We start from the raw sequence: 21768 nt of genomic DNA on the forward strand, positions 1-21768 counted from the left end.
TGCAAATAGATTAATTGAAAAAGCGTTGTTCGCGGCTTTGGACTTTTGCTATGTCTCCGAAAAAAAGTTCCAGCATCACGGCGCACAGATCCACCGCTCCGGCCTTGGCAGCACATGCGCCGGAAAGTGGAGCTAGACCCTTTTAGCTGAACGCTGCATGGGCAGCGAGACCTGCGTCCTGCATTTTGACTGCACTAGAACTCGATCTGTCTTCTTCGCCTTCACTCACTTTCACGACTTTCGCTAATGTTCGCTCACCGTTCAGTCTTCGTTGCATTCGCGTTCAATCTCAGATCGCGATCTTTCGCATCAAGTGCCCGCCCAACTGGGCAAGCCGAGTGTCAGCCTGCACATCCCCACTCAATCTCGGGTCATGGGACACAAGCCCTCGCATGTTGCTATCTATTGCCGCACTTTTTAGTCGTGCGGTGTCTCAGTGTGTGGGTGGTCTCGCATCTACAATGACATGCGCTTTCAAAATCCCATGCTCGCTACTCAGGACTCGCATACAGATACGTCACTGCGCACGACATTTTGACGACAACGCTGTTACGGCCGCGAGAGTAACAGAGACGATAGAACAATCCGCATACCCATGTATATATGCCTGCTACGTCGCTGACCTTCCTAACACCTAAGGACATCCCTTCGCATACAAGCAGAGACTTCCACAGATTGAACTGTAAGCTTTCACCACTATTGACAAGGCAATGTTTACCGGAAGATGTTCCGGTCACATCCACTAGCGGTACGAAACATGCTTGTCTCTCCATTTTGATATCCTCAGGTTCCCATCAAGAGCAATGATCGTTCCTGTCGCACCTTTGTTAACAACCAGGCGTGTTGAACAACAGGATCTGCCTAGACTGAGCCTCAAAGCGTTAGCACCCGACACTCAACGTCTGCACGCAATGCCATGGATGCAGCTCCTTTGACACTTCTGACACCGCAGCTACACCGGCGCAATCAAAGTGCTTATCAGGCATCGCTTAACTACTGCCCAACGCATCTTAGCCTTCCCCCGCCGCGGAGTGTAGTGCCGCCCATGTGAAGCCTATGGTACACACACAGGAGGGGTAAGCGCCGAAGGGGCATCTCTCAACATTTCGCCGTCTGTCGAGTACTCAGACAACAACCCAACAATGTCGCGTCCGAGTTCTGAAGCGGGTGAAGGCGACGCCCTTTTGAACACCGGCGAGGTAATCGCATCTTCTTCTCGAAACTATTCTACACTTGACCACACGAATCTTGCCGAAGAAATAACCACAAGAGACGGAACATCTTTGGACACAGACAAAGAGAAGCCTGTTAGCCATGATCGATCGGACGACCCGGAGCGTTCACGCTCGTTAGCTGAAGAGCTTGGCGATGAGGATATCTCTTTGTACGAGAAGAAATGCTTGCTCATCAACCGCGAGATCGACCTCATGGGCATGGGTCGATACCAGTGGTCGATTTGGGCCCTTTGCGGCTTTGGCTACATGATTGACTTGATGTGGGCACAGGCATTTGGCCTCGTCCTTTCGCCCATCCAGCAGGAAATGGGGTTTGGAGCTGATCAAACTGGCAAGCTATCCACTGCCTTTTCGATCGGACTCACCGCCGGTGCGTTTGTGTGGGGTGTCCTTGTGGACGTGATTGGGCGAAAGTTCTCTTTCAACCTGACAGTCTTCATCGCGTGCATCTTCGGCACTTGCATTGGCGCTCCAAGCACTTATAACGCCATTCTGGTTCTTACGGCATTTACTGGGTTCGGCGTTGGGGGTAACATTCCCATTGACACCACGATAACCTTGGAAGCCACCCCCCAGAGCAAGCGCTACCTTCTTCCCTTATTGTCCATTTTCCAACCAATCGGTGTTGTTATCTGCTCAGTGCTCGCCTATGGTTTCATCCCCAACTGGTCTTGCAGTCCCAATTTCTCTGAGGGAGATCGAGCGTTACCTGCTTGCGGCATCGTTGCTACAGGAGAGGCCTGTTGCTCAAGGGAAGACAATATGGGATGGCGCTATCTACTCTTTACTCTGGGAGGCATAACGATACTTGTCTTCGTCTTGCGTTCGGTTATTTTTACCTTCCAGGAGTCCCCGAAATTCCTCATATATCGTGGAAAAGATGCAGAAGCCATCCAAGTGTTGCATACTATGGCTCAATACAACGGTACAAACTGTACATTGGTCCTGGAGGATCTCGAAGCACTTGAAAGAGAGTTTGATTCTGACCGAAATACTGGACCCATGCTTGGAGGTGGGGTCAAACAGCTCAAGTCCACATGGGCTGAGAAGCTGAAATTAGAAGGCGACCGCTTCAAAATTCTGTTTTCGAGCTATCAGATGACAAGATTGACACTTTTGGTTTGGCTTACTTACATATGCGACTATTGGGGCTTCACTGTTGCAGGTGAGTTGCACATTTGTTCTCTTGATAATGTATACTGACTTTCCGTTAGGCTCCTACCTTCCACAGATTTTGGCCGTAAAGAACGGCGCCCTTGATCTTTCGCTCCGCTACACCTACCGCTCTTACATTTTCATTTATCTTCCCGGAGTTCTCGGCGTTGTGCTCGGAACTCTATCTTATCGTGCATCACGAGTGGGCCGCAAATGGACAATGGTGGTTTCCTCTGCGCTCATGGGCATTTCCATCTTCCTCTTCAGTAGTGTCAACTCGGCAGCTTCGAACATTGGCTTCAACGTCATGGAGTACTTCTTCCAATCCATGTTCAACTCGGTCTTGTACGGTTGGACACCCGAGGCTTTTCCGGCACCTATCAGAGGCACGGCATGCGGTATCGCGAGTTTCTGGGGCAGGCTATTCGGCATTATCAGTCCACTTATTGCACAGCATTTGTATGCTGGTGGTGGTGCAGGGAGGGACATCAACAGTGTTTTATATCTAGCTGGAGGAGTAACACTGGGCTGTGTCATCACGACAGCCCTGTTACCCAGCAAGCTTGTAGGCCGGCAGAGCTTGTAGGAAACCGGATGTGTGGGGTCTGAAGGAGCTCTGGAACGGAAGGGAGGGATATGTCTAAACGTGACCGCTGCTAGAGATACCCGCTACACTAGGTAGCATGCATTACTAGAAGAAGACAAGCAATATAAGGGTAGCACAATTCAAAACAGCGAGTTTCCTAATCAAGACAATCTGAAGTCGAGCCGAAGGCATCCACGAACGTGGCTGACCAGAGCTCGTATAGCTTGCAGATGTCGCATGTCTTTCAATCTCTTCAGTTGAGTGCAAATCGGACACCTTGAACTCCTCGACGCCGCCCAATGCTTGTACACGTTACTTCATGATCATAATTTCGTCTTCCCCGTCACCTCTGCTCGCCTCTGCTCCATGACATAGCCACTCGCCACTGGACTCCAGCCTTGACTAGCGGCTTGTGGTATGGGAAACGGCGGCTTTTTCAGATTTTGCGTGAAGAATACCGGATGCCGTATTGCGCTGTCGTAGACAGGTGTGAAGAAGGTAGCTGGCGTTTGTGGGGGGCCAAAGGGTGGCATAGCTTCGATTTGTGATCGTGGTTTCGAAACGTTGGTGAATGGGTTTGAAGGCTGCGTTGTAGGTTGTTGCGAGGCTTGTGATGGCGGATGCGCGGCGCGTCGCTGTTGGTGCGCGAATGAGGGTGTTGCGGGTTGCTGGTGAGGCTACGTTCTGTCAGCAAGTCTGATAAAACTACCACTGTAGACGACATACCTTTGGCCTCGACGGCTGCAAACTAGGGAACATGTCAGGTTGCTCGCGCGAGAAGGGTTAGAGCCTCTATCTGTCGTGCGTAACAATTATGCGGAGACGCCATCCATCACATACCTCGGCAGACCAAGCGACCGCGCGCGACGTCATTCCTACTTCGTCTTCGCGGACACGGACACTTTTCCGCTGCGTCAAACACCACCAAATGCAGGCCATTTATCCCGTTCCAACATGAGTGCAACAACACCGCGATTCCGAAATGCGAAGACCGCAAGCGCTGTTCTCCGCAGCCACAAGATGTGCAAGACTTGGAACTTCACGTAGGCTTTGTTCGTCGTCGCCTATCGTTAAAATCGCCAATGGCACGTTTTACCGCCAACATCCTTCGTCAAAAGGTCAAGATGCTGCTTCAAACCCGCCGTTATTCTCGGGCCTTACGTTAGATCTACCATCCTTCTCAACGCCGAAACAGCATTGGGCGGTTCTCAGCCCATCATCTGACATTCGCACGGCGTTTCTCCAAGTCCTTCGCGGTCAACTACTCTGCTTCCCCCCAACAGCGCGGTCTTTCCCTTACCTTCTCACCCCAGCCATCACAGAAAATAGACCACGCTTCCGCTTCCCCGAGCGAGCGATCGAGTATGTGGGCTTCGATGTTGAGCGGAAAGCTTTTGGTGGCGCCTATCTGTCGGCACGCTATGAGTCCCTAAGAGAAGATACCGACTTCACTGTCCAGAGATACCTGACGGGTATCGTAACGATGAACCCTGGAGAAGAGGAATTGAAGGCAAAGAGTGTGGATGAGGATGATATGAAGAGGGTAATGCGGGATTTGGAACTAGAGAGGTTTATCGACAAGCCTGTCAGTATGTTGAGCAATGGGCAGAGCAGACGGGCGAGAATTGCGAAGGCATTGCTGAGTAGGCCCGAGATGCTGTGTCTGGATGCGCCGTTTAGTGAGTCTTGGCTTTGTGCTGCTATTGTATTCTTGAATAGAGTAAGCTAACAGCGTGGTAGTTGGGCTTGATCCTATTGTCACAAAGCACATCTCCAAGGTTTTGCATCGTCTTGCGGAAGCCAACGCACCACGTGTTGTTCTCAGTCTACGACCGCAGGACGATGTTCCTGACTGGATTACACATGTTGTGTACGCTGGGGAAGACGGAAAGGTTAATAGGCTGGGGCCAAAGGAGGAGGTGTTGAGGTATCTGGAAGAGAAGTACGGGGAGATCGACAGTCTCAAGGATGATGAACAGAGCTCAAGCATCAAAGACACAGCGAAAGCAGGACAACAATCAGGAAGAGACGACTCCAAAACATCGCCAGGTACGCCGGCACTGAGCCGAGACGGCTACGAAAGAGTGGATACCTCTATACCTACTATCGGAGAACCCGTCGTCGAGATGCAAGGAGTACGCATTGCCTATGGCCAGAACTCTGTCTTAGGAGACTGGAAACAGGAAGTCAATGGCGTTTCTCGATCTGGTCTTCATTGGGATGTGTGTCGGAATCAACGCTGGGGTATATTTGGGGCGAATGGTTCCGGCAAGACTACTCTCTTGTCCCTTGTGACATCAGATCATCCACAGACTTACTCTGCTCCTGTAAAGCTCTTCCAGCGCTCTCGCTTACCCGAGCCCGGCGTCCCCGGCATAACCATTTTCGAAATACAGTCGCGGATGGGTCATGCGAGTCCAGAGGTTCATGCACTGTTTCCGAAGAGATTGACTCTGAGAACAACATTGGAGAGTGCATGGGCTGATACACCAATCACAAAGCCAAGACTAGATGGACAGGCGAAGAAAAGAGTGGATGCATGCTTAAACTGGTTTGAGGCGGAACTTAGACCTGGATTCGGCAGCTGTGAAAAAGGTAGCGAGACTACTGCGTGGGCATCCAACACTCTGTTTGGCGAAGTCTCATTTTCAGCTCAGCGCGTCCTCTTATTCCTGCGCGCCACGATCCGGAATCCTGATATCATTATCCTAGATGAAGCGTTCAGTGGCATGGACGATCTCGTTCGGGACAAATGTCTTTTGTTTCTCAGTCGCGGCCAGAGTATGGAACTCAAACCCTCAGAGGACGGACCAAAACCGGTGAAGTGGCAGGGTGAGGTCGAAATGCCCGGATTACAAGAACACCAAGCTTTGCTTTGCGTCAGCCATAGTAAACACGAAGTACCTGGATGCATACGAGAATGGATTTGTCTACCCGAGCCAGGCACGGGACCGCCGAGATTTGGTCGATTTGATGGGCCTGTTGAATTGGATGCCGGACGTTGGAATGAAGTCTGGGACGAAGAGCTGTAGACCTTCACACCCTATTGAGACGGAGTAGACATCCAAGCTTCGTTTCTCCAAATCACATCAAAATCCACCATACATTGCGTGCCATCCACACTCAGTACTCTTATATCGTATCAGTCATGTTAGTAGTGGCCATTGGTGCAGGGTAAAGGCGAAAGAAGGTAAAATGAAGCTTCCAAAAATGTTGTGGACGCGATTTGCGTTCTGAGAAGACATCGAAATCAGGAAAAGCCAAATAGAACTGTTCACAGATTGTATTTGCCGACAGCATACGTACTATCTATTGCTCATCTTCCCTACTACCACTCGTTCGCTTCTTCTCTCCCAGCTTTTCCGATCTCTCCGATATCTCGTCCGCAAGTCTAGCTAGATAAAACTTGGACACGTCGACTGGTAGATCTCTGAATGCTTTAACAATCTTCTCCACGTCTCTTCTACCGTTTTCATATGCTTGCAAGTCTCTATTTCCGTACACATCCTTACCTGCCGCGTACCCCTTCTCCAGCCCCTTCCAGAATACGTTGACTGCCACGCTAACGCCGTCTTCCGGTGTGGCTGTATGACTCCACATGGGTGGTATGTATAGGATGTCACCGGGCTTAAGTGAAGCAGCGTGGGGATGAGTACGCCGAAGCTTAGGGTTTTTAGAGGTCAAGACATCGATATTGGAGGATGAGCCACCAGGGGGGAAGTCCAGTAGGGACACATCGGTAGGCGGATAGAGAAATAGGGTTTTTGAACCGCGGATCTGACAGAGGATGTTGGATAGGACGTCATAGTGTAGCCATAAGGTCACAGGCCCGGAGATGCGAAGGGGTGAGCTGTGGTAGTTCTCTTGAACTATGTTGCACACAGCGGGCACACGGAAATCGTTGGAGATTGTCGGAAAATCTTCTTCAAGTTTGGTGGGCAGCTTGTTCGGCTGACTTGATGACACAGCACGAAGATACGCATGAGACCCTTGTGCTATTCCGCCCAGAAAATCTGAGACCGATCTCTTGATGTACGAAAAGTTCTTGTCCTTGAATGTCATACGGTCTGAAGAGCACTCGTGTATGACGAGTTCCCTTTCTGGGCCAAGCTTCTCTTTTAGGTAGTCAAGTGTCCATAAGTCTGTGCACGGACCGATATCGAGGCCTTCGATGATGGCCGGTTTCAACGACGCCGTCAGCTTCGCAAAGTCATCTGACGACTGAATTTGCACTCTGGCAATCTCAGTAGTACGTGCAGCAGTAGCAGGTCTCTTTCTCGCTTTCGCTTCCCCTCGTTGGCTTTTAGTCGTCGTTTCAGCAGTGCTCGCTTGTGCTGTGCCTTCTGTGCCTGCTGCGCCGCTGACCTGACTCGGCACAACGCGACGCCACGGCTTAGCCCCTTGTGAAGGACCGGGAAATATGGTCATCGGTTCTTCGTTCCAGTAGCTTCCCATTGAGAAGCATACCGCCCCTCCTCCTGCAAGCACAATCTCGCCTCGAGATGTTGAAACCGCCCCTACACCCACTAGCAAAGGCCATGCTGTTGGTGGTGAGACCTGCATACTGAGGCACTCCACTTCGATTGCCGTGTTCTTGCATTTCAAGAGCAGGAAGTCGTCTGATAGAGAGTGGATATGCTTCTTTGAAACACCTCCAATCAACATCAGGGAATCATTCCAAGGGACTAGATTGGCACCTATACGCGCGCATGCAGAGTTTTCCAAGCTGCTGCGCACATCATTGGTGCGGTGCCTAAAGTTGAGTCGTGGTGTTGGTGTGACGGAAACGGACCACTCCCACACCGCGTCTTCCATGACCACGCCGCTCTTGTTGGCACCTCCTATCAGCAACCCCCAATCTTGAGCAGAACCGATCGTGGAAATCGCGGCGCCGAAGCGTACAGACGGGCGCGGTCCGTCAACGGGAATGCTGTGCCATCCGTTGTTGGCAGTCCATAAGGCGCAGTAGTGTTCGGCATCGAGTACTGTGCCGTCACTGGCTTTGCCACCGAAGACGAAAACACCATGGGTCTGTGATTCCCCACTTCCTAATGTAACAGCTACGGCGCAATGACGATATCGCGCTGGCACAAGGTCATCCACTTTGGTCCAAGCTCCATGAACGAAGAGCCAGCAATCTGCACAAGCCTGGGTAGGCGATCCGCGTCCTCCGACCAACAACGCTTCACCGTTGTGCATTGATGTGATAGTATGGCACATGCGTGCAGTAGGTAGCAAGTCACAAGGCTTGCTGATACGATCCCCGTTGTGATCTTCCCGCCTCAGGACATCCATATCGGCGAGACGAGCACGCGTCCCCTGACCTCCGTGGAAGGCCACCGAGTCCTTGTCAACAGCGAAAGCTGCTGTGAAACGTCGTGGCGTCACGGCACCAGTGGATTGCTCTGGAATCTCAAGGGCTATACTCTGCGCATCGATAGCCTTGCTGCACTCTCCGGTGGCTGCTGCCTCACTGTGGGTCGACTTGGGCGTTCTCCGTTGCTCCGAATTCGAGGCGACGAGTAGGAAATAATGACCGCCAAATAGCGCGAATTCTTCCCACTCGTCAAACGGCTCTATAGCATCCAGCCCGCTTCTGAGCGCGGGAGGGGTAAAAGCATCATCGGACCAAAGGTCCCATAGATTACGGGCCATGATTAGAGTTGGCCATCCTGCATTACGAAAACGAGTGGCTTGCTGAGTTAGCGATGAATGCAACTTAACCGCGTTGATTGATGCTTTAAGCTTGTCGAAGTGAGACAGCATAGTCTTGGCAAAGGGATGGGCTGGGCCTTGGGGAAGGTACTGTTCTATGCGATATGAAGTCAGTAGGAAAGCAATGGTATACATAGGTGAAGGATCGAGTACCTAGTATGCAGAAGCGAGCTGGATCTGTTAGCATACCACTTTGAGCAGAATTTGTGGAGTCCGCGAACCGTCTTCGATGGTACTAGCCCATCGTATAAGTGCATCAGAGTCGTTTAGCGGCATATAGGTGATGGACACCTCGGCGACGAACAGGATCGAGGACGACGGAACATCAAATTCGGCCCGCAAAAGACGTTCGAGTGTCACGAGGTCTTTGAGATCACAGCCCAAAGCCATGTACTTGTCACTGCGGAGATATACAGGCTGTTTGGCATGGCGCAGTTTGGTCTTGAGCAAAGCGTCTCGAAGAAGACCATTGCTGAGCATGGTATCCCGTTTCCGTTGCATCAGCTGTGGATAGTCGACGTCTACAAAGGTTGCCGATTGCGTAAGAGGTGCATATCTGTGCCAGAACTGGAATGGCAAGGGGTCGCTTTCAGAGTTCAGTATTTTTTTTTTCCATGTTGCCAGTGGGCGATGAATGTCTTACTCACTATCCACATCCCAAGTTCACAACAATCTTTGGCCTTGAATTACCTTCTTCTAGAAACCGACGGACCGCCTGTTCAACAGCGTGCATGCGTAGCCAGTATCCTCGATTAATCAACGGGTCTTGAAACGCGAGTCGAGCATCAGTGTACGTTCACGTGGATTCGAGGCAGAAGTCACCTACTGCGTCGAAGGAACTTTGGAACAAAGGGCTCATAGAAGTCCGGTTCATGAATGAGATACAATTTGGACACACTCCTTTTGGAAACAATGCTGCTGTCATTCGTCTGACGTGGATATTAGTTACTTGGTTTTGAAGAGGGACGCTTGGCTGAAGAGGCTGGGAAACCTCACGTTCATAATGTCAACATCTCTTCTCTCGCGCAGTGTCTTCTGCTTGCCCTTGGTCCTCGGGAGGACCTTGTTGGGCCGCATAGTGTCTTTGGCCATGTCTCGGATTGGCAGATGTTGCCGACATGGACGTGGGAGAGGAATGTTTTTGTGGTGCACCAGCCACGGCGCGGGGCTTAGCTGACGTCGGGATCCCTGCATGGGCGCGTGAACCATCGTCAGACAGTGGTAGCGGCGAGCAGCGCATAGCTCCAAAGTATCTCCATCGCCCACGCACGCAGGTATACACTCATGCTGATTTCCGCATCGCCATCGCTCGGGCCTGCGCTTACCTCTGTACGCTGCCTATAGGGCTGATCTCTCGCGAACGGCTGCCCAAAGCTCCACCAACCTCGCACGCGCATATAGTCCCCAAGCTTCGTAGTACGCCCAAGCACGCAGTCGACACCAACACACCGACACGCACGGCAGTCATGAATTTTGTCACATTCAACCAAGACCATAGCCATCTGGGCGTCGGTATGCACCACGTCTACGTCAAGCTTCATCCGTACTGACCAGCTGCTGCAGGCACGCCTAATGGCTACCGCATATACACCACGGACCCGTTCAACAAGCAGTCCGAGTCGCGCGAGGGAGATGTCTCGAGCTTGGAGATGCTCTTCTCGACATCGCTAGTTGCTCTCACACTGTCGCCACGAGTGCTGCGGATACAAAACACAAAGGTTCGTTGGCTAGGCGGCCATGGCTATACAGGTACTGACACTGTCAAGAGGCACTCGACCATATGTGAGATGACCTTTCGAACAGCCATTCTGGCCATGCGGATGAACAGGAAGCGAATCGTAGTTGTGCTCGAGTCGGAGCTCTACATCTACGATATAAGCAACCTCCAGATGCTCAAGACCGAGAAGACGTCGCCTAATCCGAATGGTACGTCGAGAGAAATGCTGCTCTACAGTTGCTGACAAGCATAGCGATATGCGCCCTATCCGCATCATCTGAAAACAACTATCTTGTTTATCCGCTACCCACCAAAGCCGCACCCGCTACCTTCCAGCCGCCTTCGCATGCGCCGCCCAAGACTGATCACATTGCGCCCACAAGCGGAGAGGTCCTGATATACGATGCGACAAAGATGGAGGCAGTCAACGTCATCGAGGCGCACAACTCCCCACTGTCCTGTATTGCGCTGAACAGCGATGGCACCCTGCTGGCGACGGCATCAGAAAAGGGCACCATCATCCGTGTTTTCTCTATACCCGATGCACAGAAGCTGTACCAGTTTAGGAGGGGTTCCATACCAGCTAGGATATACAGCATGTCCTTCAATTCCACATCGACCTTGCTCAGCGTATCGTCAGCGACCGAGACGGTCCACATCTTCCGCTTAGGAGCGCCCAACAGCAGAAGTAATAGCGTCTCTTCCGGGCCCAGCAAGCCCATGGGGGCGTCCCATGCGCGCAGCAATAGTCGAGCAAGCCAAGAGACAGAGGACGAGTTTGGTACGAGCACGGCAGATATAACGTCGCCAGAGCGGAAAGCCATCAATCCCACGTTTGGTAGCTTGATACGACGCACATCGCAAACCGTTGGAAAGTCGTTCGCTGCTACTGTCGGCGGATATCTACCTAGCGCTGTAGCAGAGATATGGGAGCCATCGCGCGATTTTGCTTGGGTCAAGATACCGCGCTCGCCCACGAGCTTGTCTTCAGGGCCTGTTAGAAATGTAGTAGCACTCAACAACAACGGCCCTCAGATCATGGTTGTCACCAGCGAAGGCAACTACTATGTCTTCAACGTAGACTTGGAGAAGGGAGGCGAGGGGACGTTGTACAAACAGTACTCGTAAGTGGTTCATCAGTTCACTGTTATTGCCTGGGACATGCTAACGTTGACTGTAGCCTTCTCGAACCGAACGAGCTTGCGGCAAGCAACTCGCAAGATGTGCCAGAGTAGGCTTCATACCGGTGTCGATGCAGATTTTCCTCATGTCTTTGTTGTTGCATTGCCTGTGGCGCATTTGGTCCTAGATTATTCCCCGTGGTGTGGCGCATATGTTTTTTCAGCAGTACCATAGTCTCGATTTGCGTGCGGATGCGCATTGAGCAGCTCCTTTGCTCAGCAATATTACTTGCTTTTCTTGCAGCACATAGATGCCAATGGTGATGTCATGGAAGTAGTACAGTTGAAACTTTATCGAGTTTGGCACTTGCATCGTGCATGAACAGATATCGTGAGGCTTGCAGATCAAGATCGAACAGTCCCGCATGTGCATTAGCGCGCCCCGGACCCCGCCGACGCGTCGTTGGTCGCTGCCTGCTGTCCAAGTACGAATGCAATTGCACCTTTTATGGTTTGACGCTCCTTCATATACACCACTCTCTTACAACACCTCTACCACCTGCAACTGACGCTACAAATTCTCCGGGCCACATCTCACGACCTTGCAGACCCGCAGCACATTCCGGCATCTGCAACCATGGTAACCCAAAATACTACAGGCAACCCGCTGAGCTCGGGTTCGCTCGCTCTCTTCATGGCGACGTCACTACCAAAAGGCGATTCTTCACAGCTCAAGAACGGAACCGAAGCTGTCGCATTGTCTGTCCACGCTGGCATGCTTGCCGTTGGATTCCGTCTCATCGGACTGGGCGAAGACGAGCGCATAGGTAAGCATCCATCTTTTTTGCTCCGCTCGTCACTTGTCATAACTCGGGAACTCATAGAAGCGCATGCAGACGCTGAAAACCCTTCCGCATTACCCAAAGAATGGAACGCATCCTCTTCATACGCTTTTCGATACGCGCACGCACAATCAGCCATGGAGTACCTTGTCAAAGTCAACAGATTGGGAGGCAAGGCGGTCGTCTACGCCCTGGCGCTGGGCGATGACAAGACTACACATTTCGAAGTTACAACCAAGGACTACATCTCAGAATCACAGCTACCGTTCAGTGTATCTGAAGACGCGTCAACCGAGGACGTGTCGCGGAAGGTGCAAGAGCTCTTCATATCCCCAGGCAGGCTGAACGATCTAGGCTCCCTTCTCAAGATCTCCATCATCCAGAAACTGGCACCTGGGTTGAACAAGCCAGGATATGAGGAGGCCAGCGAGGATCGAGAACGCACACCCACAGCAGATCAGCAAGAACCGCAACGAGGTCAGCCTGCGAATCCACGGCAACCCCCCAACGAGCCAGAGCCTGCGCGGCCATATCCGTTCCATGACCCTCTCGCCGCGCGACCAGGCTCTGGGCGGCATCTACCAGAGCCCATACCCGGCTTTGATGATGAACTGGAAGTAAACCGGCAACCAGGTCGCATGCCTGGTAATAATCCTATCAATATCGGCCACGACGACTTGTACCCACAAGGTCTTGGACCGAACGATCCTCTCAGACCACACTTAGCAGGCGGACTGCCACGGCCTGGTGGTTTCGGTGGTGGCGGTATGCATCCCACTTTCGACGATCCACTGTTTCGCGGTCAAGGCGGACAGGGCGGGTATGATCCGAGAGCACCACCCGGCGCTCGTTACGATCCGATGGGACCTGGTGATCCACTGAGGGAGGATAGAGGAAGAGGCCCCATGTTCCCAGGCGGAGGAGGCTTTGGCGGACCCGGTGGTTTCGGCGGAGCAGGTGGACGACCGCCAAATCCATTCGGTGGCTTTGGCGGTGGAGACTTCATCTGAGCGCTTCGCAAAAGTTTGCATGTACGAGACGTGAGACGATAGGTCGAGAAGACACGAAGAAAGACTCACGAATGACGATTGAAACGGCAGAAACATATGGCGTAGGTAATTCGAGTGCATGCGGCACGGACAGGGCGGTGCTGGCTGCGCCACTCCAACACCGCATCTCGGTGCTTGCGTAGGTACGATAAGTATGTAGATGAATACGTAATATATTTAGAACTTCCGACATTCACACCCGAATATCTTCTGCAATCATACTTGTTTTGCGTCTCCACGCGCCAAATGCACTCGGTTGAGCAATAGCACTGCGGCTTAGATATGTATAACCGCCTGCAGATGTTGACCGTGGTTGGAGAATATCTATAGTCACTGGTTGCCTGACTACCATCAGTCTGTTCTAACCATGAGCTTTGAATAGATTGTCGTATGACGTAGTAGAGTATGCAACAATGCATGGCTGTGAGACGTGTGAGAGTCTCCACATGACTGCAGTACTTCTATAGCCAATAAAGTACCCCTTGATACATGTAGAACGACGGCTGTAGTCACGGCTAAACTGTTTATACCGTATATCAGAACCTGCATGTATGTGTGTAGTAGTCCTTCATTCCGAAACAGTGACCCATCAACGTCTTCAGAATTAGTGACTGGACAGAGGCTACGAAGATTTGAGCAAAGGGATGTCTCGCTTGTGCTGGGCCGCCACTGTGCAGACTCCAGAAAAGCCACTCCACCATTTTCAAAGATTGAGACTCGGGCGATCAAGGAAGCTCTTTGCTAGTCTAAGATGGGATCCCTGGTCCTTTTTCTTCTCGTGTAGACCATGCAGCAATGCGATCTAGTCCACTCACTAACGATACCAATACTGTTCTCGTGTAAAGAAAATGAGGCGCATAAGAACCTCGTCCATACGCAAGGGTTGACTCGATACGTGAAAGGCGCAAGTTATCCACGTGCTTCACCGCTCAGTCTCGTGGCTTTCTAAGGGAGAGGTGAAAGGCAGAGGCGATGGAAGTTTTACCCCTTGCATATTTGGAATGTTCTTTCGACGCGGGGTGGACTCATGGTCTCTCCATGAGGAGAAGCTTAGCGAGGAGGGTGACGATGACGAGCTTTACAATAGCTTTGGCACACGGTATGCTACCCCTTCTGATTCGGCTCCGAAACAAGGTCGGAAAGGCGAATGGCGGCTTACTGACTCGTTCTCTTCACTGTCATTCATGGATATACCTTGGGGTAAGGAGGTCTATTTACCGTCTCGTTGGGTTCGCACGGCATGTGAGACCAAAGGGTCACCCTGAGTGTGGTGGCGATCAACAAACACTACCGGTGGCTCGAGTAGCGGCTGATTGTTCATGGCTGGTGGCTGCTGAATCACTCATGCAGCTTCGCAGTAACTACCTCCTTGTATCTAGCATATCTTACTGAAGAGTCAGACGCTTTTTGGTGTGATACTAGGCCCCAGTGTTTGATATCAAACAGTGTGGGGGCTGAGAACGCGCTTGCGCAGTGCGTCTCTAAACGCGAAGGAAGAATTCAGTGACAATGACATGACATCATAGCATGGAAAGACAGGTGATTGTGGTTGTCACAATGATCAGTATACTACCGTTGGAGAATCGGCGCACTTTGCTTTTGCCGCTGCGTAGAGGGTGATGGATGTCTTGCCTGCTGCCAGATGGCAGCCTCACCCGCGAGGCACAGAAGCTTACCTACACTTCCTCTTGTTCCCGCAAGGCTGTCTCAGCCCACTTCCCCTCTTTCCTTGGCCGTGTCTTTCTTTCAATGGAACCTGACGAATGCCAAGGGCGCCATGTCTTGCCTTCGGATCCGAAGATATAGGCCCGAGGTAGTGTACATGGTACTCCGGATACAAGTGGAGGGTTTGAAACTACCATTTTAGCGTGGAATGCTACCCAAGCCGGCTCGAACAGCTGTCCTACACGGGAGCATACAGCCTGGAAATGTGAAAATTTCGGATGCCGGCTTCCTGAGCCCTGTCTGCCGCGAGCCGTCACGGCGTCTAAGCGCGAACGGCTGAACCGTTAAGAAGGTAAATTTATCGCCATTCACATCCAACATCAACACGTACAATTGGCCCATCGCTTGCCGGGTTTGGGTGCCACCTGCCTAGGTAAACTAATATGCATTGGATCATTCCGCTCGATTTATGCAATTATCCATCTTTTGTCTCATCCTACGAGCGGAAATGGGGCTAAATGCAGGGCGGTTGATGATAACATTGTGCGATGCGGATCGGCGGACGGTAGGCGCGTAATCAATGGCTACGAGAAAGCACAGCACGCTGCAGGTGGTGGTGATGGTCACATACCAAATGGAGGATTAGAAATATCCTATTCTCATCTCTCAAAGTCGCGATAATCCGGCTGTGACCGCTGTTGCGCATGGACTCTTGCCTGTGATGGGTCATCGAATTGGTACTACGGTGTCTACTAAAACTTCCTTTCGCAGATTCTCTATCTACGAATGAAGCTGAATAGCTCGAAAAGTTTCGCACTGGGTGAAGCACCTCGTCGGGGCTCGTGGATAGGTGCGTGCCGACGTGGTTTGGCGAAGGAATCGAGTCTGGATTGGTGTAACAATGTGTGTGAGCGCCGAGAGATCGCTACCAGTCTGCTGGATATGTTATCATCTGAAGTGCAGTATGCGAGCAATGTAGCCCGATATCGATGTCTAGTGATTTGTGTTTTCGACGCTCGTACGATAACTAGGCAGGAAGCCAGGGTTGTGCTTCCCCGCAAGCGAGATGAGGAGATCCAGGTTCATCCCCCACGGAGGTTTCCTGCCTGCGCTCGGTTTGCGTTCATCGTTTGCTTTGATCGGGCGGCACAGTTTCGCGCGCACACTGAGTCGACGATCTCGGAGGAACATCTGTTTGTGGAAAGTGAACGGTCGCGGGAGTTTCCAGCTGCCGTACCGATCTGGCTGTGCCGCAACGTTGTAAGATTGCAAAGGGGGCCGGGGATGTTATCGGACGATACTCACGCTTCAACGTCTTTTGCTTGACGCTTGACGCTTGACAAGGCTGTTCTTACAAACATCGAAAGGTACAGCAACAATGTTGGACGGCAGCCTCCCAAAGTGCCGAAGCCAGGCAGACGCCGTAGGTCTGTCTGCCAAGAGCCCTAACTATTTGAAGATGGTCTCCGAGCCCAGTGAACCAGGCTGTGAGGGTCAACGGAGATGCCGCCAGCATTATTCGCGTGCAAGGCTAGGAGAGTTACTACGGTGTCATGAGGGTGACGATGTTTTCGACCCGATAGCCCGAAATGCATATCACGCTTTTCATCACTGCTTTTTTATGGCCAAAACATACACACATAAGCTGCATCAGAGAGAGTTATCTTTTTGAGTCATGAAAGTGGTCAGCCTCGTTTGAGCCACCGTTCCTGGCGTTGAAGTTTTTGGTGGGCGTGTGCATGATGTGCAGACTAACTGCAAAAGGTATGCACCTCGCTGCCTTCCTCTTCGATCGTGGAGGGTAATCTGCCAAGTAATCAGGGTTGCAGTCGGATTCCAAGCGTACCCAGCTCCCGGAATTTGGGGTGGGTTTTGCATAAAATTAGTGTCGCAAGAGAGTGCCAGATCCAGCCCGGCTTACATCTGTATGCGGTAAGCAGCCCGTGCGTTCTGTAGTCCTATTGGCCGGGGAAGAGGCAAGCCGTACCCGGAAATAGTAAGCTGTCTTGGGCAATTCTTACGGTTGATTCGTGGTATACAAGAGGTACCCTGATGAGCCTCCAACGGGCTCCGGAGATATGTGACATAATTCTCCGTTTCGGCGCCACACGAAGAAACATAGTACTCCGAATGAATTACGAGAACGGGCGTTTGGAGAGTTCATCGTCAAGGCATTTTCCTGTACCAAGCAGAGACACACTTTGTACCCAGAGAACGTTGTGTATTGTGTGTTCTAACTACAAAACCTCGTAATCGCAGAGTGAGGACAGAAAGCCGATCGATAGCTCCACCGGCGCTGCAAGGTATCGTGGCCTGCCGCTAAGCGTATGGCGCCGGCATCCAAAGCCACCGCGAAAGTCAGGCAGAAGACGTATAAATGTGGAGACTGTCACAAGCGCTCCACAGCGGATCGATATAAGCCGCTAGCGCTATGTCTTTGGTCGATGTGAACACAAAGAAAGTATTTGCTGATGAACGAATAAACGGGGGGCCTGATCAGCTATGACTTCACGCACCTTTCGCTCTACGTACTCCACGACGAGACAAGACAGTGTAGAAATCAAAACTCTTACCAAAAGTGAATGAGGTCCGGATATACTTCTTTGCGCTCAAAGTCAGCTTGGATAATCGATAAGTTCCGCAGATGCGGGGCATGAGCCTCCTAGATGTGACGTTGTTTTTAGCTGCGTTTGTACGCAACTCTAGCGAGCCGGCGTCTATCGCGGAGTAAAGGCGCGGCTACACATCGCTAGCAGGGGTTATGCGGCTCGCGCGGGCAGCGGAAGCTCCATGTCTCTTAACGCCTTACCGATCGACTTGGATCCCCAGAAGCGCCGCTTAGCGCTTTGCGAGGTGCGATGCGCACCGGATGGCGCCAGCAAGAGCGCGTGCATACTCATCGCGTGGTATCGCATTCGGTGTATCCAGTGCCATGTGTGTGGTTTCCCAGCGACCTGAACACGATGTATTGAAGTTGCCGTGCACGCCAAACTTGTTGTTCCAGCCGTTTGCTTTGTGCGTGATGTTACAACGAGGATATTGACGGTTTGTCAAATTGTAGCCTCGTTGATACTTACACTATCCGAGCAAACCGTTCAATCCGCCTTCAGACTTTTTATGATATAAGGGCGCGACAAGTGGCCTTGCCGAGTAGGTACCTGAATACATATGCGCCTTGGGGTGCGGGAGTAACCTAGGCCATTCATCCTACGCACACTCTGCGCAGATCCTGCATCACGTTATTACACTTGTCTAGAACTTGGTCCTTCAGGCCAGGTTCATGGTGATGCGCAGCCGTGACTTACAGACAGCCATCTGGGCCGCTAGTTGTTTGTTCATGAAACAAATTGTCTGTACATATTCCATCCAAAAGAATCATGCAGCTGAAGACCAAATGAGATCGAATTTGTTTTGTACACTACGATCAACTATTGCATCTATCTTCCCATCAATACGGGGCAGTAAATTGCTTGAGAAATTGCTGACTGCGTAAATTGCATGTGGACTTTCCGGTCAACTCATTGCAGGCACCTTATAGGTTGCACATTACAGTTGGTTGTATATTGTTGAATTTGAGTGACCAAGTCAACGGTACTGCTTGAGTTGCGCACGGTGCAATGTTGCAACGAACGAGACTCGACGCTGTAGTACAAAAGACCCATGCATGTCAGCGACGACCCGTCGTAGGACCTGGCGGAGATAGGCTCGAGCTCTTTCAGAATGGTACTGAGTCAAACGAGTTCAACCATGAAGGCTGGAGCGATTCTGGTATAGGCAGGTCATTAGTCCCCATCAATACATGCAGACCGTAGAGTCAATGTGGAAGCAACTGCGAAGAGGTGCCGACGTTGCAGTGGCCTGAACAGCGACCTAACTGTTGTGCATTGCAGCAGAATGTCTCAGTCGAGGTAGTGTTGGCCAGCATGCATTGAGGGTCCGGCCCGGACAGGCGACATGTTTCTTGATCCCGCGGCATAGAAAACGTCCAAGGCCGAATGGCTAGCCGGAACGGGATGTGAAGGTCCCGTATCTTCGCACCCGAGTATCGTCACTCGCATCAAATGAGCGTCACCTGAGTGGCGCCTGGAGCCAGAGCACATCTTGCTTGATTCGGCTCCCTTGGATTCGATGCCGTCATGTGGAATTGGATGGGGTTGAGCCAGACGCTGATCGCATGGCCTGCATCAGTGCGGAAGAGAGGAAAGCATCTTAGGGGCCAAAAAGCGCGCAGCCGCGGGCTGGCTGCGACCCAGAAGCCCGGGTCAGGCAGCAGAAGGCCGTTATTGCGACGGGTTCTAGGTTGACGCAAAGCGAAGGGTAAGCGAAAAGAGACGCGTCGAAACGAGGGTGACAGAACGGGGAGGTCGCTGGGGGATCATGGTGGGAGGAGCTTGGCTGCCGTGACGTAGGGGGACTAGCGCTGCGGCCAACGAGCCGACATGGCTCGAGCCAGATAAGACCAGGCCAGACGACCAAACAATAAGCGCCCATGACGACGCTATGCGACTAGTCTTTGGAGTAGACGGGTAAGTTGCAGAGACAACTTCCAGGGTTAATATGTGATGTGGGTCGCGAGCCATGTGTGACATGGCAACAACACTCCAGCATCGCATGAGTAACAGCCGCCTGCTGTCCTTGTTGCCGTAGCTGCTCCGGACTAACCCTGAACTGAAGTGACAGGTAACAATATAGCCTGCAAAAGAGCATCCTGCGTCTAATTAGTAGCACCATGGGCCCGTCCGCGAGCTGCATCGCCGTGCCACAGCCCCAGCGTGTCGTTGGCCAGTCAGGTGCGGCCTGCGCGAAATCTCTCACAGCGAGGGCGCTTAATATGCACAGAACCTGCAACATTTCACAAACAGATCACATCCATGTAGTTTTAGCCTGCTTGACAAGGGCCGCGCTTCGTGGCTTGCGGTAGTGATCCCCGGTGTATCCCCGACGCAGGTGGGTTGTACAGAAAGACGTTATGGGCAGTGCCGGCTTATTGCAACCAGTCTGTAGGAATCGATCTCGGTGGCGTCCTTGAAGTCACCCTGGACCGCCAAGGCGTCACGCTAGACGAGCTGTTGATGATTTGAGTTTTCTGCATCGCAGAAGAGTCCTGAAGCAGTTGCAAACAAGCGTGATCATATTCGCATAGGAAACGAGAGGGCCATCATGCGATGAAGCTAGGCAACCTCACTACGTAACTGCAGTCTGTCTATCGCTCTTACATTCCTTGGAGCGCACCAAAACGCCGTAATACAGATGCCCACCCACGCAGTACAAACAGAATCTTCAAGTCAATCAGCAATAAGAATCTCCATCTCCCATAGTATAAGCTGTGATAAAACCAAATCGCTTCGAGCATGCTCCTCCGTGCCGTATATGCCAACTGCTTCGTTATCCCAAGCTCCAGCGATCGAGTAGGAGTCGCGTGGCAGCTGAGTCCGATCTGCATTAGAGTTTCGAATGTCCGTACGTTGTGTCTTCCACCGACACCTGATTGCGGCTGGGGCACCCATCCGTCTTATGTCTAAGCATTTATTAGGGAGATGAAAGGAACAAGTGCTCGAATCGTTACTGACCTACTGAGCGTGTCTTTGCGTGGAAAGGCAGCGGCGCACTTGGGACATACGTGTGGTCTGACGTCCGTATGCACGCTTTGATCGTGTCGAGCTAGATCGGTCTTGCGCACAAACTGTTTTCCACACTCAGGGTGCGGGCAGATATGCGCCCTCTGGCGATACGAGTCATGCGTGAGCATGTGTTGTCTGAGGTTGTATTTCCTTGCGAAGCCCCTCTCAGGGCAAAGCTCGCAATGAAATGCAGCCTTAGCAGGGTCAGTGTGTCTACGATTGCGGGCCCGTCTGCGGTTGACCAACGACGCTGTGTTGGCATACCGGGTGGTTTGTGCAATCTGGGCTTGTGGGCTACTACGACTGGCCATCAAAGGTGTCCTTTCGTAAGTACGGCCATCGCAGCTGTACATCGGCGCAGGCTCGTACTTAGACATGACAGGCTCTGGGTATGTATGCTCGTACGGATACATATTCGAGCTGAGCCGCTCTGGGGCTACGGTAAGTGGTTGCTGCCTCGACGGAGGTCCACTCATTGTGACTGGCGCTTCTGTACCGTATCCAATATGAACTGACGAATTCCATGAAGAAGCCTCCATCTTCAAATCAGGGTACACCGAGGGCTTTGGGCCACTGGGCGAATAGGCGGCAGAAGACATGGCGCGCGGGCTGTATAGTGGTGGTGATGTGGGAGGTGAAGGTTGAGCGGAACTCCACGGCACTGGCGAACGAGAGACTGGATGGTCGAAAGCTCCTGAAAGATACGGCTCTACGATAGGCTCTGCAGAGGCATCGTTTGAATAATGGCCACCCCAACTTTCCGATGGTTGAGGTGATGGAGGCAGAGCGTTTTGTACTGATTGTACTTCATATAGACCAAGACCGTGTGTGTAGTTCGGTCGCGACTCCTGTCGCCCTGGTGAAGGATAAGGCGATTCAAGTAGGGAGCCTGTCCGTGACGTGTGTTGTTGGTAGGGCGAGTTGAAGGGTGGCGTAGGCTGGTCCGCGTACGAATACATGATGAAAGGATATGAAAGGGATTGATGCAAACCGCGTACTAGGTCTTTGAAGTTGAATAGTTTGGCGAGGAATGAAGGTAGGCAAAGATAGGAATGATGTGGT

The 21768-nt window shown here is 51.9% G+C and overlaps 6 protein-coding genes across 6 annotated transcripts; 3 read left to right on the forward strand and 3 right to left on the reverse strand.

Annotated features, from left to right (window-relative positions):
• Nucleotides 1-3299: 3299 nt before the first annotated feature.
• On the reverse strand, nucleotides 3300-3735 carry J4E82_002394 (uncharacterized protein; the record flags this gene model as incomplete). Its single annotated transcript, XM_051728695.1, has 2 exons — nucleotides 3300-3653; nucleotides 3703-3735. 2 exons carry the CDS (start codon nucleotides 3733-3735, stop codon nucleotides 3300-3302), a joined length of 387 nt encoding a protein of 128 aa, XP_051591646.1.
• Nucleotides 3736-3958: 223 nt separating this feature from the next.
• Nucleotides 3959-6008, forward strand: J4E82_002395 (uncharacterized protein; the record flags this gene model as incomplete). The annotated part of the gene is made up of 2 exons (XM_051728696.1): nucleotides 3959-4655; nucleotides 4717-6008. 2 exons carry the CDS (start codon nucleotides 3959-3961, stop codon nucleotides 6006-6008), a joined length of 1989 nt encoding a protein of 662 aa, XP_051591647.1.
• Nucleotides 6009-6285: 277 nt separating this feature from the next.
• Nucleotides 6286-9783, reverse strand: J4E82_002396 (uncharacterized protein; the record flags this gene model as incomplete). The annotated part of the gene is made up of 6 exons (XM_051728697.1): nucleotides 6286-8786; nucleotides 8845-8862; nucleotides 8913-9277; nucleotides 9339-9456; nucleotides 9518-9620; nucleotides 9688-9783. The coding sequence occupies 6 exons, from the start codon at nucleotides 9781-9783 to the stop codon at nucleotides 6286-6288; spliced, it is 3201 nt and encodes a 1066-aa protein (XP_051591648.1).
• Nucleotides 9784-10157: 374 nt separating this feature from the next.
• ATG18 (autophagy protein) lies at nucleotides 10158-11643 on the forward strand (the record flags this gene model as incomplete). The annotated part of the gene is made up of 5 exons (XM_051728698.1): nucleotides 10158-10203; nucleotides 10255-10409; nucleotides 10458-10617; nucleotides 10662-11532; nucleotides 11589-11643. The coding sequence occupies 5 exons, from the start codon at nucleotides 10158-10160 to the stop codon at nucleotides 11641-11643; spliced, it is 1287 nt and encodes a 428-aa protein (XP_051591649.1).
• A 523-nt stretch (nucleotides 11644-12166) lies between these two features.
• J4E82_002398 (uncharacterized protein) lies at nucleotides 12167-13381 on the forward strand (the record flags this gene model as incomplete). The annotated part of the gene is made up of 2 exons (XM_051728699.1): nucleotides 12167-12356; nucleotides 12414-13381. 2 exons carry the CDS (start codon nucleotides 12167-12169, stop codon nucleotides 13379-13381), a joined length of 1158 nt encoding a protein of 385 aa, XP_051591650.1.
• A 7146-nt stretch (nucleotides 13382-20527) lies between these two features.
• Nucleotides 20528-21665, reverse strand: J4E82_002399 (uncharacterized protein; the record flags this gene model as incomplete). The annotated part of the gene is made up of 2 exons (XM_051728700.1): nucleotides 20528-20603; nucleotides 20656-21665. The coding sequence occupies 2 exons, from the start codon at nucleotides 21663-21665 to the stop codon at nucleotides 20528-20530; spliced, it is 1086 nt and encodes a 361-aa protein (XP_051591651.1).
• Nucleotides 21666-21768: the final 103 nt, after the last annotated feature.

This window comes from Alternaria postmessia (assembly GCF_024291825.1).
Source record: "Alternaria postmessia strain BMP 2775 chromosome Unknown scaffold_9, whole genome shotgun sequence".
Taxonomy (NCBI): domain Eukaryota; kingdom Fungi; phylum Ascomycota; class Dothideomycetes; order Pleosporales; family Pleosporaceae; genus Alternaria; species Alternaria postmessia.